The sequence below is a fragment of the Mytilus trossulus genome, chromosome 5 (genome assembly GCF_036588685.1).
Source record: "Mytilus trossulus isolate FHL-02 chromosome 5, PNRI_Mtr1.1.1.hap1, whole genome shotgun sequence".
In the NCBI taxonomy this organism is placed as follows: Eukaryota; Metazoa; Mollusca; class Bivalvia; order Mytilida; family Mytilidae; genus Mytilus; species Mytilus trossulus.
This window is the reverse complement of record NC_086377.1, coordinates 18684489-18701208: the sequence shown is the minus strand read 5'-3', so window position 1 is coordinate 18701208 and position 16720 is coordinate 18684489. Positions and strand designations below refer to the sequence as shown.

The following is a 16720-nucleotide window of genomic DNA, read 5'->3' as shown; positions in this document are numbered from 1 at the left end:
TGCATCCATAATAACCTGTCATGTACTGTAAATTCAGAAATTATTGCGAGGTTTTTATTATTGCGAAAAATGTGACAGAGTTGTAAACGCAATAATTTAAACTCACATTTTGAAATATTTTATATTTTCTCAAAATCGTAAAATTTAAAATCGCATTTAAGTCTAAAATGTCAAAATAGCAATAATAAATGCCCGCAATAATTTCTGAATTAACAGTAATGGATCTGTTGTCCTGTGTCCTGCTGTTCAATCTTCTGACAAAACCTTCTGATATGTTGCATAGTTTGATGTCTTAATGACATCAACAAATTGTTCACCATTGAACACATTTTAAGTCCTATATTTGGCATTGATTAGCACTGGGTAAGTTAGACATTAAAGAGATATTTACACAGACAACGCTCCTAACCAATTTTATTTATTTATATATATCCATGGTATTGTTCAAGGTATAATGATAATTATATTGATGCTGTCCTCATCAGTTAATTGACTTGAGATGACAACAATGTCTTATTGTCTAGAAACTCGCTTATTATCTTCAAAAGAGGAAACATTTACATTCTCTTCAGACGTATCAAGTTCCTTACGTCATATTTAGAAACTTTATAAACAGAAAACTATTTAGCATTTCAATAAGTGCATGTTCACTTTGGAAGATTTTTAACTGGGTTTTCCTAAGGCAAAATCAAGTTATAATTTGGTAAAATATGAGTTTAATGATCCTTGATAGGTTGGAAAATATACACTACTGTGGATTCATTTATTTTTCGTGGGTACCAATTTTCGTGGATTGAGGGAAACTTGCATATTCGTGGATATTTAAATTTGTGGTTTTGGCAAAGTCTGCATACAATCCTTTAGAAAATTTGTATTTCATTAGACATTTGAATTCGTGGTTTCCCTGTACCCACGAAATCCATGAAAATTGGTATTCAACGAATATTAATGAATCCACAGTAAATGTAGCAGGTCAAACAAGCCTAAAAGCGCTGACAAAAGAACTGGTTTGCTGTCAATTTGACATCTAATTTTTGTCTCCTGTATTCTGAAGTTTTTGTTATTCATTGTTATAGATTTGAGAATGAAAATGAGGAATGAGTCAAAGAGATAACAACCTGGCCAAAGAGCAGGCCACTAATGGGTCTTCAACACAGCAAGAAAATCCCACACCCAGAGGTGGGATTCAGCTGGCCCCTAAACAAAATTAATCAACTGATACTTATATCATATGCATATGTTAATTTTCTTTTTTTTTGCATGAAATGATTGTTGAATATCCATACCTGCCAACTGTCACTATTTGCGGGGGATTTCTTCCATGGAAGCTCTCAAATGGCAATTTCGTGAGAACATTTTTGTCCACAATTTTAAACAAAACAGTAGTTGTATAATTGCTATAGGCTTTTAAAAGTATGAAGAAGCCAAAAAAACAACATTAAAATACATTTGAAGACCCCTTGAAGGTTTCATAGCCATGATATGACTACAAGAGCCATTTTGCTTGCAAAACCCCGATGGCATGCGCATTTTGAAAAGTTGGCAGGTATAAATATCTATTCATCAATCATAAATGAATAATAATCTCCTTAAACATTATTTTATTTCGACATTGTATACTTTTCAGAGTTGACAACGTTAGAATTGTTAGAGAAAGATTTAAAGATTGTCCCAGGGAACAGTGTTAAAGTAGCCATGTCTTCTGTCAGTATAAGTCTACAGGTAAATAATATTTTGTTTCTTTTTTATAGAACAATGTTACATCCTACATGCAAAATATTATAACTTTAAAAGATTTAAGTCTGAGATTTTACAATGTTGAAAAAAATTTCCAATGAATTTTGTAAACAATGACCCATACTAACTGCCGCCCATTAAAGCTCCAGTGATTCGTTTTACCAAAAAGCCCTTTAATACAGATCACATGTCTCTGACATCAATTGTATTATGCTGCTTATTTATATGATATAAATGTAAGTAATGGAGTAATAAAATATCAATGAAAAAATAAGTCAAATACCATATATGATAGAAATAGGAAGATGAGGTGTGAGTGCCAATGAAACAACTCTCCATCCAAATAACAATTTAAAAAAAACAAACTATTATAGGTCAATGTACGGCCTTCAACACGGAGCCTTGGCCCACACCAAACAAAAAACTATAATGGGCCCCAAAATTACTAGTGTAAAACCATTCAAATAGGAAAACCAACGGTCTAATCTATATAAAAAAAACGAGAAACGAGAAACATGTATGAATTACATTAACAAAGGACAACTACTGTACATCAGATTCCTGACTTAGGACAGGTGCAAACATTTGCAGCAGGATTAAACATCATTTAATGGTACCAAACCTTCTCCCTTTTTCTGAAACAATAGCATAATATCACAACATAGAAAAACCTACGATAAAATATCAATTGGCAGGCTTAACTCAATAAAAAAACGTAAGACTTGATTAAGTGATTATATAGCAGATAATAATTCTAACATGTGACAGGCATATTATGTTGTCAGATTAAAATTAATTTTGTTAGTATACAAGCATCCCTTTAAATGTTTTACTTATTTGTCTGATGGGGGAATTCTACCTCAATTTTTTGTAATAATGAATGTTAAAAAGTATCTAAATTCTATGAATACAACTATATTGTTATTATAATATCTGACCAGATAAAAAAAAAAATGCCCCAAGACAACATTAATCTTAATTGAACATGAAAAGTAAATCGGTAGTTTTACTAGTAATACTTGTATTGATTGATACAGGTAAATGCTGGATTATCTCCCCTGTTTTGATCAGAAACTAATTTCCTTTCATGTTTAAATGTTAGCAAAGGTTATTTAAAAATAACTGTAAAAGTTTTATAATTAAACTATTTTATTTATATCTTGTAAAAATGCAAGAAAAATGTAGTAATAATTCTGGAGTATTTGCATTAGTTTTGAAGAGTATATACCCCATAAGCATTCTTCACCTGAAATAGTTACTATATAAACCAATGAACACAGATGTATTGTGAGGTCTGCTGCCATTGGATATTGAACTTAAAGTACTGAATTAATGGATTAAACATGAATGTTACCTACTCTCCAATGGTGACCTTTGACCTCTTTTGTTACTTTTTATAAATATTAAGAAATAAATTTCAAAACATTGTTAATAACATGCAAATAGAGTAAATTATACCATGTTCTAATTTTGTAATGTACAACAAATCTACATTCCAAATTTCCCTTGGAAAAATCAGGATTTTTTTTTATATCATATCTTAAAATGATATTTTGAGCATGACCATTATGTGTAAGAATAAAAAAAATATTCAATAAACTAGATATATGAAAATGCATAACATAATCAGTCAAATTGAGAATGGATATGGGGAATGTGTCAAAGAGACAACAACCCGACCATAGAAAAAAACAACAGCAGAAGTTCACCAACCAACAGGTCTGTAATGTAGCGAGAAATTCCCGCACCCAGAGGTGTCCTTCAGGCATGTAAAGCATACTTACATTAAGCTTGGCACTAAATTTTAGGAAGTGTGATTCCAAATTCCTGAGACAAATTTGACATTAATTTCATAAATTTCTGTAAAAAACCTGTTCTATCATCTCATAATGAAGCTAACATCTTATACATAATCATTATGTGTAAGAATATATAAATATTTTGCTGAGTAAATTTTTAAACATTTCTAATTTAAGTTACATTTTTTTAAAATGAGACATCAGGTCACAATGTTGCTCGCCAAACCCCCCAATGTCGAAGTTCCGATTTGACCATATTTCAGCCCCATATACTATTCCTATCTTACAGCATTCACATATTTGCACATTTATAATGCAATAACCATATTTGCTGTCTTGTTGACAAATCTGCTCTTACTTCTTTAATTAACCCTATCTTCTTTATCATTTACAGGATTTTTTATCAAGAGAGAACCTGATGGAAGATTTGTCCAGCTTTGTCCAGTCCCGGTCAGTGATAGCGGTCATTGTAATGATGATTCATGAGGTCACAGAAGGAGAACCGGTCAGAGATATAGCTGTATATTCTACAGAAATGACTTTACAACAAAAGGTGAGAGATACTGGTAGATTTTCTATGGTTGTAAAAAATATAAAATACAAAAATAACAAACTCTGGGAAAAATCTGTATTCAAATGGCAAAATCATAAGCTCAGACACATCAAACGAATGGATAACAACCATCATATTACTGACTTGGTACAGGCTTTTTCTAATGTAAAAAATGGAGAATTAAACCTGGTGAATTAAACCTCTCACTTGAAAACAAGAGGTAGTTTCTCAACTTCAATCTAATTGAAAAAGTAAAATCACAAAAATACTGAACTCAAAACGGAAAGTCACTAATCAAATGGCAAAATCAAATGACAAAACACATCAAAAACAAATGGACAAGAAGTGTCATATTCCTGACTTGGTACAGGCATTTTCAAATGTAGAAAATGGTGGTTTAAACCAGGTTTTAAAGCTAGCTAAACCTCTCACTTTGATGACAGAAAGATGATAGTACAAATGTACTGTGAAGAGATGCAGTCTAGAAACTTGCTTTTAAGGTGGTACCCAACACTTTCACTAAAATTAGTTTGGCTCGTTTAATTTTCATAAAATTTTGACAAAGTATTTATTTTGATCCTTTAACAAAAATATGAAAAAAATCAAAAATTTTGAACCAATCGTTTTGTCAGAAAAATTACACTGGTTATATAGCAGTTTGACAAACACCAATTTTGATCATAGAGAAGCCTAGTGTCCCCATTACAACACAACGTATTTAAAACGTTTAGCTGACTTTACAGAGTTTTCTCCCTGTAGTGCTAGGTACCACCTTAAGATGGAAAATTATCGCTTAATAGTAGTTGTATACTCTACAGAAGTGGATTTTGAGCAAAAAGCGAACAATTATTCACTGCTAACAAAATTAAGTCATTGACTAGCAGGCTTCCAAATGATATTTATATTTGTAACAGTTAGGAGTAACAAATTGTTTTATGAATTCACGGTTTTGATTAAAAGACTTAATTGCATGGACATAAATATAAAAAAAAATCAGGTTGTTGTCTCTTTGACATATTCCCCATTTCTATTCTCAATTTTGTCAGAAAAGCTATTAATAACCCTTACTAAAAAATTGGATAGTGCATTTAATTAAGATTATTACGGTGAAAAACATTCAAAAAAGACAATGATCATCTAGTCAGATGAGCTTGAAAAAAACAAATTAAAAGAACATCTAGAAAACAAAAAAATCACTACAGTAGTTAATTAAATTAAATCCTTTTTGTAATTAGCACCAATTCCTTTATTCTAAAATTCTAAAATTCTTCACTTTAGATTTTCATGATTTTCATTTTATTCTGTATATTTCAGATATGTGATCAGTTATCAGCTAACAAGGATCCAGTCTTGGAACTTACTGTTGTTACAACAGATAAACAAAATCTAAATTGCTATAAACAAGGATGTGTGAGAGCCTCACGGAAAGTTGTTCTACCCATAGTTCAATCTATTGTCAATGAATATGAAAAAGTGATTAGTCATTGTGATGAACAATCAAGGATTGCTGAAAAACCATTGGATAGTATTGACCTTTTTAACCTCTCAGGGGATCAAACTAGTCAAAACCAGTTTGCAGCTTCAGTGCCATTGGACAATTTTGACCTGTTGAATTTTGCAGGTCAACAGTCTAGTCAAAGCCAGTCAGAAACTGGTACAAACCAGAATTTAGTGGATGAATTTGATATTTTTACGGGAACAAATTCTACTAATAATGCTCAAATTAACAATACAGATGTGTTCAATGGGTCGCCTTTAGACTCCCAGAATCAGTTAGATTTGAACTTTGACCTAGTAGGGACCTCAGAACAAACCAGTCAATTCGATTCATCTTCAAATGTTGATTTACTTGGAGGATTCGACCCTTTTAGTTCATCATCAAATAACACGCCAATAATTGTCAATAATTTGCCCAGTAATATCCCAGAAATTAATATTGATAGTGAGCAAGCTACAGATGAATTCAATGAAGCTGATATCATGTTTGGTTCACAAACACTTGAAACACCACACTCTGGGATGAACAGTGTTTCTCAGGGGTCGTCAGCACATAATTCTGAACCAGGGTCAGCCTTTGCCAGCTATCCAATTACTCCGCCAAATAGTTTTATAGATTCTACAGGTCATGCTCATGTCAAGGAATTTGTATTACCAAGTTTGAATAGTGCAGAAATGCTGGAGAAAATACGAGAGAAAAAAGGCAGATTACGATCAACAGAAAGTACAAGTGCAGATGGAACAGAAAATGATCCCAATAGTGTACCCTACACACCATCAAACAGCTACATGGATGGAGCTTTTGACCAGTATGCTAAAGATCACCAGCTACCAAGCTTCAACAGCATGGAAATGGTGCAAAGGATAAAACAAAAACGATCATCAATGGAAATGTCAAGGTTAGACGAAGAAGATGATATAGTAAGATTACGTTCAGAAAGTGGTGAAGTGACACCATTCACCCCTCATAATAGCTATAGAGACTTATCATTGCTAGAAAAAAATTCCAAAACATTTTTAGACACAAATAAATTACATCAAACTCTGAGAAATATTGAAGATGATGCTTCTGACACTCAACAGGAAGCTGATGAAGATAGTCTTGCAGTGAAGGAAATAACTGATTCTGGTTTGTTGATGTTTGATACATCAGATATGTTAAATCCTACAGATATAGATAATAATGTTGTAGCTGTAGGCATTGCTCAGGAAATGGTTAAAAGGGAGACAACTTCAGAGGATCTGTTGGTTTCTTTTTTTGATGCACCTTCTGATGGAGGCAGTAGATTAACCGATTCTAGTTCATCAAGTTTTGATGGAAAGTCACCAAACGACAGTGCAAAAGGTTCAAACAATGACAATAATTTTCAGAATGTTGAATCAAAGGGAGGTAATGCTGATCATTTACAAACTGAGGATCTTGTTTTACACCAGAGTATAAATGAATTTGCTCAAAATCTGACTGATAATTTGATAGAGGATGCTATAAATAGTTTTCCAGAGAATGAATTACCTTCTGAAACAGAAAAGGAAGAATTTACAGCCATATCACCTGTTAGTATGGAGGAAAACTATTTCAAAGAGAATAAAATGTTGGAAATACTAGAATACCCTTCTTCTACAGGTAAATTGTTTCTTCTTCTACAGGTAAATTATTTTATCTTCTACAGGTAAATTGTTTCTAAATTGTTTCTCTCTACATACACAGGTTTTTTAATATCAATTTATGTATCAATCAAATCTGCTTCCCTAAATATTTCTAAAAGTGAAGAAAGGATAGAAATTGGGCTCCTTAAGAAGGACAAAAATTCCAAACTTGCAAAATAAATTCACTTCAAAAGTTTGCTGATTATACAGGTATGTCTCCTACAGATCAGGGGAAACATATATATATTTAGCTTGAATATTTAATTAAACCTTCAAACTTATTTGATTTACTTGTCTTTATACCAGGTGTCTTACAAAATTGACATGTACAAAATTCAAAACTATAAAATTACAAAATCATAAATTAAATAGGTTTAAGTTGTTTGTTTATAGTGGATTGGGAAACAAGTTATTGCAACTTATATTAATCCCTTTCCACTTTACAGGTTGACCAGTAAATGACCTAAATTATCTTTAGATAAAGGTTTGACTAAGTCTGATTTTCAAATTGTTTTTTTTGGTTCAGTTACTTTAGAGGCTGTAGGAAAAAATCTCTGACACATTATCTTGAAATTTGAATATATTAGAAGAGGTGGTATGAGTGCCAATGAGACAACTAGTACTGTCCATCCAAGTCGCCTTTGGTAAATGCAAACCATTATATGTCAAAGTACAGCCTTCAACACTGAGCATTGACTCACACCAATATAGGGTCAAAAAACGAACTAGTAAAAAAACATTCAAACAGGAAAACCAACAGTCTAATCTATGATAAAAAAAATGAGGAACAAGAATTTTCCACTGAACCATATTAATTAATGACAATGAACCTAGTTGTCTTTTCTAAGGTTTTACTGTATTTTGTTTAATAGCAAGTGTTTAATGTACCAGTATATTTGAGCATGCTTGATGTACCAGTTTGAATCATAATCACATCATTTTCTGGTTTACTTGGTTTTTTTTAATTTAATCTCATTAAAAACACATAGTATCTAAAGGCTTGTGACAAGTCATATACATTTTTTTCTTGACATTTTTTTTTATTGATTTCTGTTCATATATTCTATCGAAATTCAGACTTGTCATAAGCCTGAGGATATCATTTTTTGTGACAAAACTCTAAAGAAATCTTATTTATTATTTCAAATTTACAGGTTCAATTAGTACACCTGAGGAAGTACCTGTTGAAACAGATTACTTGTCTAGTGTGGATCCAATGCTTGGTAACCTTGACCTTGTGAAGGCATCAGAGGAAAAAGAAATTGTAGAGAGTATAAGCTTCCGTAAAATCAGTGGAGAGGAACCACAGACTGTTAGACAGGAAATACTTCTACGAAATACGCCAGACAAAGGTATGTGTTTCCTAATTACAAATGCAAAATATTTAAAAAAAATAAACAAATTAAACAAATTAAAACACTAGTGAACCAACGCCTGGTATAAAATCTTCTGTTGGTAGATTCCATAAATGAAAAAATATGTTTTGTAAGGTTGTTTTTTTTATGTTGAATTTGATTTTCCAGTTTTTGATTTGTTTCATAGAATATAATTTAAATGAAGAACTGATTTAATTCAATATGTTACTTATAATTGACTTATGGAAAATTACCACATAAAAAAGTGACGAAAAATACCATCAGTAAACAGTGGGACATTTTAAACTCATAGATCAAAAATAAACAATGTCATAGCAAAAACAGACAAATAATAGTACACAAGACACAACATAGAGATCTAAAGACTAAGCAAAACAAACCCCACCATACACTGGGGGTGAACTCAGGTGCTCTGGAAGGAGAAGCAAATTCTGCTCCACATGTTGCACCCGTCATGTTGCTCATGTTATTAATGTTGTTCTTCACTCAGTAAATAAAGTAAAATACAAAGCAAAAACACAATAGTATATCATGAAATTATTACAGAAAGTTATGCCAGGCAAACAATAATCTAATTTTGACATCCAAAGCCGACAGGGTTTTTCAAAATGACTCCCATCTGGAATTAAAAGGTCTAAGTCTGTTGTAAAAATAAGTCTGTCAGGTAACTTGAAAAATAATGGTTTGTTTCTGTCCATCCGAGATATTGACAAAATAAGATAAAGGCCTACACCACATATACTTCATTTTGATTCAGTCTTGTTTGATAGCATTCAAATATCATTTTATTCGTAACCTCTCTTGCCTGTACCAGCCATAAAAAAGAAGTATAGAATGAAATATAAGTCAAGACACAACATTTATTACTCATTGAATATCCTCTTCATTTTTGGCATATTTATAGATGTAATTAGTAAAACTATTGGCAAATATTGCTTTTTCATTTTACAAGGAAATACACAGGAAATATTTGATACTACGTTATAAATGTTCATTTATATGTTAGTTTAAATAATTTATGAACATGATGTATTGTAGTTGATGAGGATACAGAACCAAAGGTGGAAGAGTTAAATGAACCTGAGATGGAGGAATCCAATGAACCTGAGATGGAGGAATCCAATGAACCTAGGATTGAAGAATCGAATGAACCTACAATGGACCATTCCAATGCACCTAAGATAGAAGAATCGAATGAACCAACAATGGAACATTTCAATGAACCTACAATGGTAGAATCCAATGAATCTACAATGGTAGAATCCAATGAACCAACAATGGTAGAATCCAATGAACCCAAGTTGGTAAAACCCAATGAACCTAAGATTGAAGAATCGAAAGAACCTACAATGGACCATTGCAATGAACCTAAAATTGAAGAATTGAATGAAACTACAATGGACGAACCAAATGAACCTAAAATGGAACAATCCAATGAACCTAAGATGGAGGAATCCGATGAACTTAAGATTGAAATATCAATTGAACAAACAAAGGACCATTTCAAAGAACCTAAGATGGAAGAATTCAATGAACCCGAGTTGGTAGAATCCAATGAACCTAAGATGGATGAACCAAATGAACCTAAGATGGAAGAATTCAATGAACCTAAGATAGAAGAACCAAATGAACCTAAGATGGAAGAATCCAATGAACCAGAGATTGAAGAATCCAATGAACCTAAGATGGAGGAATCCAATGAACCAGAGATGGTAGAATCCAATGAACCTAAGATGGAGGAATCCAATGAACCAGAAATGGTAGAATCCAATGAACCAGAGATGTTAGAATCCAATGAACCTGAGATGGACCATTCAAATGAACTCAAGATGGAACAATCCAAGGAACCTGAGGTGGAAAAATCCAATGAACATAAGATAGAAGATTTCAATGAACCAAATATGGTAGAATCAAATGAACCAGAGATGGAAGAACCCAGTGAACATAAGATGGTAGAATCCAATGAACCTGAGATGGATGAACCCAATGGTGCTATTGATGAATATGCTGCAGAGCTTATCCAACATGTCATATCTGGTGCTATAGCAACTGTTACTACGGCAACTACTACTGTAACCAAGGATATTGTTTCAGACTGTAGTAGTGATATAACTGAAGAAAGTGGAGTCACTTGGTCAAGAGAGACCAGTTTTGATACTGTGTCTTCTATTCCTAGTAAAGACGGACAAACTGTCATTTGGTCTAATCAAGGAAGTTTAGATACTCCTCGGTCAAGTATTGATAAAAATTCTGGTGCTGCAAGCTTGGAATCAGATGAGTTGTTACTTCTTGCTCAGTCAGCAAAAAATGGTCAGATGTCATCTTTTGAAACGCAAGAATCAAATGATTACCTATCTTCCACCAGTAGTTCAAAATTGTCAAGTGATTCAAAAGTTGAAAGTTCAGAAAAAATTGAGGAAAATTTTGCAAGGGATTTAAAAATGGATGTACGCAATGAAAAGGAATTGGTTCAAAGTTCATTCAATAACCAATCAGAAACACTGCTTGATTTTTCTGCTGGTTCCAACTTAGATCAACATGACAGAAACCAGATAAATAATCAAACTATTTTAGATTTTGAAGGAAGTGAATTGATTCAAGCTGAATCTTTAAAATCAGAAAATGGTATAAATGAGCAAAGTGATATTCAAGATAAATCTCCTATTGAAGAGGGTAACATAGATAAAATGGAGTCTGTCGATATATCATCTGAAAATGAGGCTGAAAATTTGTCACCTTTGAAATCAGATAATGCATTTGATGAACTAAGCAGTACTTTCGATGAACCTACTATTGGAACAGAAAACTTGGATAAAATGGAGTCTGTTGAAATGTCAACTGAAAATTTGTCACCCTTAAAAAAAGAAAATGCTTTAAGTGAGCTTAGTGATATTTTGGATAAACCTGCAATTGGAATAGAAAACATAGATAAAATGGAGTCAGTTGAAATATCATCTGAAAATGAGGCTGAAAATTTGTCACTTTTGAAATCGGACAATGGATTTGATGAACTGAGTAATATTTTCGATAAACCTGCTATTGGAATGGAAAACAAAGATAAAATGGAGTCTGCTGAAATATTATCTGAAAAGAAATCGGACAATGGATTTGAAGAACTTAGTAATATTTTCAATAAACCTGCTGTTGGAATAGAAAACTTAGATAAAATGGAGTCTGTTGAAATATCATCTGAAAATGAAGCTGAAAATTCGTCATCTTTGAAATCGGACAATGGCTTTGATGAACTTAGTAATATTTTCGATAAACCTGCTGTTGGAATAGAAAACTTAGATAAAATGGAGTCTGTTGAAATGTCATCTGAAAATGAGGCTGAAAATTTGTTACCTATGATATCAGACAATGCATTTGATGAACTAAGTAGTACTTTCGATCAACCTACTATTGGAACAGAAAAGTTGGATAAAATGGAGTCTGTTGATTATATATCATCTGAAAATGAGGCTGAAAACTCATCCCCTATGAAACCGGACAATGGATTTGATGAACTCAGTAATATTTTCGATAAACCTGCAATTGGAATAGAAAAAACAGATAAAATGGAGTCTGTTGAAAAATCATCTGAAATCGAGGCTGAAAATTTGTCACCTTTAAAAACAGACAATGCATTTGATGAGCTTAGTAATATTTTCGATAAACCTGCTGTTGGAATAGAAAACTTGGATAAAGTGGAGTCTGTTGAAATGTCATCTGAAAATTTGTCACCCTTAAAAACAGAAAATGCTGTAAGTGAGCTTAGTAATATTTCTGATAAACCTGCAATTGGAATAGAAAACTTGGATAAAAAGAAGTCAGTTATCATATCATCTGAAAATGAGGCTGAAAATTTGTCACCTTTGAAATCTGACAATGCATTTGATGAACTAAGTAATATTTTCAATAAACCTGCTATTGGAATGGAAAACAAAGATAAAATGGAGTCTGCTGATATATCATCTGAAAATGAGGCTGACAATATATCATCTTTTAAATATAGGGAAGCTTTTAATGAACTAAGTGATATTACAGATAGTAACAATTCAGATAAACCTGTTTTTGGAGAAGGTAGCATAGATAAAATGGAGTCTGTGGATTATATATCATCTGAGAATGAGGCTGAGAATAAGTCACCTTTGAAATCAGATAATGCATTTGATGAGCTAAGTGATATTTTCAATAAACCTGCTGTTGGAATAGAAAACACAGATAAAACAGAGTCAGTTGAAATATCATCTGAAAGTGGGGCTGAAAACTTGTCACTTTTAAAATCAGAAAATGAGGCTGAAAATATTTTACCTTTAAAATCCGAAGATGCTCTAAATGAGCAAAGTAATATTTCAGATAAAACACCTATTGGAATAGAAAACACACATAAAATGGAGTCTGTTGATATATCATCTGAAAATGAGGCTGAAAATTTGTTCCCTTTGAAATCAGACAATGCATTTGATGAGCTGAGTGATATTTTCCCTAAACCTGCTATTGGAATAGAAAACATAGAGTCTGTTGATATATCATCTGAAAATGAGGCTGAAAATTTGTCAACCTTAAAAACAGAAAATGAGGCTGAAAATTTATTACCTGTAAGATCAGACGAGGATTTTAATGAACTAAATAATATTTCAGATAAAACCAATGATGGAATGGAAAACACAGATAAAATGGAGTCTTTTAATTCTATATCATCAGAAAATGAGGCTGGAAATTTGTCGCCTTTAAAATCAGAAAATGTTGATTTTCTGGAACAATCCCAAGATTCTGTGCCTTATAGCGATAGAAAAAAGGAATCACTGGATTACATATCATCAGAGGGAGAGACTGATAATTACGGGAAGTTACAGAATGAGGCAGAGACCTCTACACCAGACGCTCGATCAACTTATCATAAGGCTGAAACTTTGGATTATATATCAAGTGAGGGGGAGGGCAACGATACTGAATTTGTCCAAACCCTCCAAGGAATGTATAGTAGTCAATCTTCAGAGCAGACGTCAACTACAACAGAGGGTAGCTATCAGGTGCTATCACCTGACCAACAGATAAAAGACATCAAAGAGGAGATAACTGATTTGATAAATTCAGAAATCAAAGGGGAGGTTACTCATATGATTTCTGATATAAAAATGGAGCTTAGTGGTTTGAACCCTGATGTTTTTGAAACGAAAGAAAAAGAAAATATTGAATTTTATGCTGAAGTAACTGAAATTGATGAAAATGAAACTGATTTGAATAAACATAAAGAAGAATTTATTAGCGGGGAAAATTTACCAGAAGGAGTCGCTGAACATAATGAATTAAAGGGTGATAATTTGGATTCTAATATTTCATCAAACGAACTTGTTGTTGAGGTAACTGAAACTGATGATGAAATTAAAACTGATTTTAATAAACAAGATGAAGAATTTATGAGCAACAAAGAATTACCAGGAGGAGTAGATGAACATTTGAACAATGTTGAACTGAAGGGAGATAATTATGATTTTTCAAACTTTGCATCAAATGAACTTGTTGTTCAAGGAAATGAAATTGATTTAAATAAACAAGATGAAGAAGATATGAGCAATGAAAGTTTATTAGGTGCAGAAGCTGAAGATCAGATTCAAGCACATGATGAATTAAAGGGGAATAGTTTAGAATTTTCAAATGATTCTTCAAATGAACTTGTTTATGAAGGAAATAAAATTGATGTAAATGAAACTAAAACTGATTCGAATAAACAAAATGAAGATTCAGAAGTTATAAGCAATGAAAATTTACTCGATGGAGCCGCTGAAGGTTTAAATGAAGAACATGTAGAATTAAATGGAGACAATTTAGAATTTACAAACAATTCTTTAAATGAACTTGTTCATGAAGGAGTTGAAATTGATGAAAATGAAACTGAACCTAATTTGATTAATCAAGATTCAGAAGTTACAAGTAATGAAAATTTACTGGGTGCAGAAGTTGATGTTTTTGAAAAAGATCATGGTGAAATAAAGGGAGATAATTTAGAATTTACAAATAATTCATCAAATGAACTTGTTTATAAAGGAAATAAAATTGATGAAAATGAAACTGAACCTGATTTGAATAATCAAGATTCAGAAGCTATAAGCAATGAAAATTTACTGGGTGCAGAAGTGGATGTTTTTAATAAAGAACATGGTGAAATAAAGGGAGATAATTTAGAATTTACAAATTATTCATCAAATGAACTTGTTGGTACTGAAAATGATAATCACAATGCTGAGGTCATGAGCAACGCAAATATACTAGGTGCAGTAGTGGAAGATAATGATAAGCAAGTAAATGGCGAATTACAGGGAGATAATTTGGAATTTTCAATTAATTCATCATATGAACTTGTTTGTGAACACAATAAAATTAGTGAAAATATAACTGATTTAAATAAACATGATGGAATTAGCAAAGAAAAGTTATTAGGTACAGTGGCTGAAGGTTCTAATGAAGTGCATGGTGAATTAAAGGGAGATAATTTAGAATTTTCAAACAATTCATTGAATGAACTTGTGGGTGATGGAAATGAGATTAGTGAAAATGAAACTGAAACTGACTTGAATACACTCGATGAAGAATTAATTAGCAATGGAAATTTACTAAGTGCAGTAGCTGAAGATGTTAATGAAGTGCATGGTGAATTAAAGGGAAGTAATTTAGAATTCACGAACAATTCATTAAATGAATTTGTTGATGAAGGAAATGAATTTGATGAAACTGAAACTGATTTAAATAAAGAAGATGAAGAGTTTATTAGCAATGAAAATTTACAAGGTGCTGAAACTGAAGGTTTTAAAATAGAACATGATGAATTAAAGGGAGATAATTCAGAAAAATCAAACTCTTCTTCAAACAATTCACATACTATAATATCAGAGACATGTGTGATTGATGAAAATGGAATTAATTCAAATGAAAATGGTGCTATTGATTCAATAAAAAGAACTAAGGAAATTTACATGACAAGCGCTGGGCGTATCAGCATCGCTAGTGATGGCGACTCAGAGAACACTAAACAGAGATTTTCAGTAACGGATAATTTCATCGAAGAAACCCACAACGAGGTAGGAAAAATAATAGCTGAGGCAGATGAAACCCTTGCTCAAGCTGATGAAACTGTATTTGAGGCTGACACACTCCTTGCATGTATAGATATAAATCCTTTGGAAGAAAATAGTACCAATCCTACCAACGGGAATGCTTTAAGTTCAATTAACGGTGACTTTTCATGCATGGATGTTTTTGTTAAGGTTGGTTTCTTCAAACCTGCATGCTTATATCCCAAGCACTTCTGTATTGTCACTGCATGAACTATATTTTATATATTTTATTTAATAAATTTATCATTTTTGCCTGCTTGTATTGGTTATTGCATGCTTTTTGTTAATCAAGAATTTTTACCTTCAGACCAAGAAAAATATATATACGTTTCCTGCCTCACAAGTTCACAACCAACCCCAACTTTGATTACCAGCACTGTTAAGGATTTCAATCACCTTTCACCACCCCTGTATTCCTTTACCAGAAAGTATTTAAGAGAAAGTATTTGGAATCATTTTGATAAATCTGGGAGTCTTGTTTCAGCTTAATTGTTCAGTTAAATTATATGATTGACTTAATTCATTGCAAAGTTGTCAGAACATTGGAAATTAAAAATAAACCATTCCCCTGAATTTCAGGACTGTAAAAATTGTGATAAGAATTGGAGAAAACATGTTATCTTTTAAGTTCTGTCAATACACTAAAAGTATCTTGAAGCCCAAACAGTTTTTAGCTCACCTGGCCTAAAAGGCCATGTGAGCTTTTCTCATCACTTGGCGTCCGTATGTGCGCTTCGATTTTTGATCCGTCAAAAAACATGGCCGCCGTTACTTAAAATAGAACACAGGGGTCAAATGCAGTTTTTGGCTTATATCTCAAAAACGAAAGCATTAAGAGCAAATCTGACATGGAGTAAAAATGTTCATTAGGTCAATATCTATCAGCCCTGAAATTTTCAGATGAATCAAACATCCAATTGTTGGGTTGCTGCCACTTAATTGGTAATTTTAAGGAAATTTTGCAGTTTTTGGTCATTATCTTGAATATTATTATAGATAAAGATAAACTGTAAA

General features: G+C 32.3%; 1 protein-coding gene across 1 annotated transcript in view; it reads left to right on the top strand.

The window, feature by feature from the left end:
* Window positions 1–8385: 8385 nt before the first annotated feature.
* LOC134718624 (microtubule-associated protein 1B-like) overlaps window positions 8386–16720 on the top strand; it is a 48593-nt gene continuing 40258 nt past the window's right edge. Inside the window, exons 1-2 of the mRNA XM_063581268.1 lie at window positions 8386–8585; window positions 9648–15670. Coding sequence (XP_063437338.1) covers window positions 8450–8585; window positions 9648–15670 — 6159 coding nt within the window. The 5' untranslated portion in view covers window positions 8386–8449. The remainder of the gene's footprint in view (window positions 8586–9647; window positions 15671–16720) is intronic.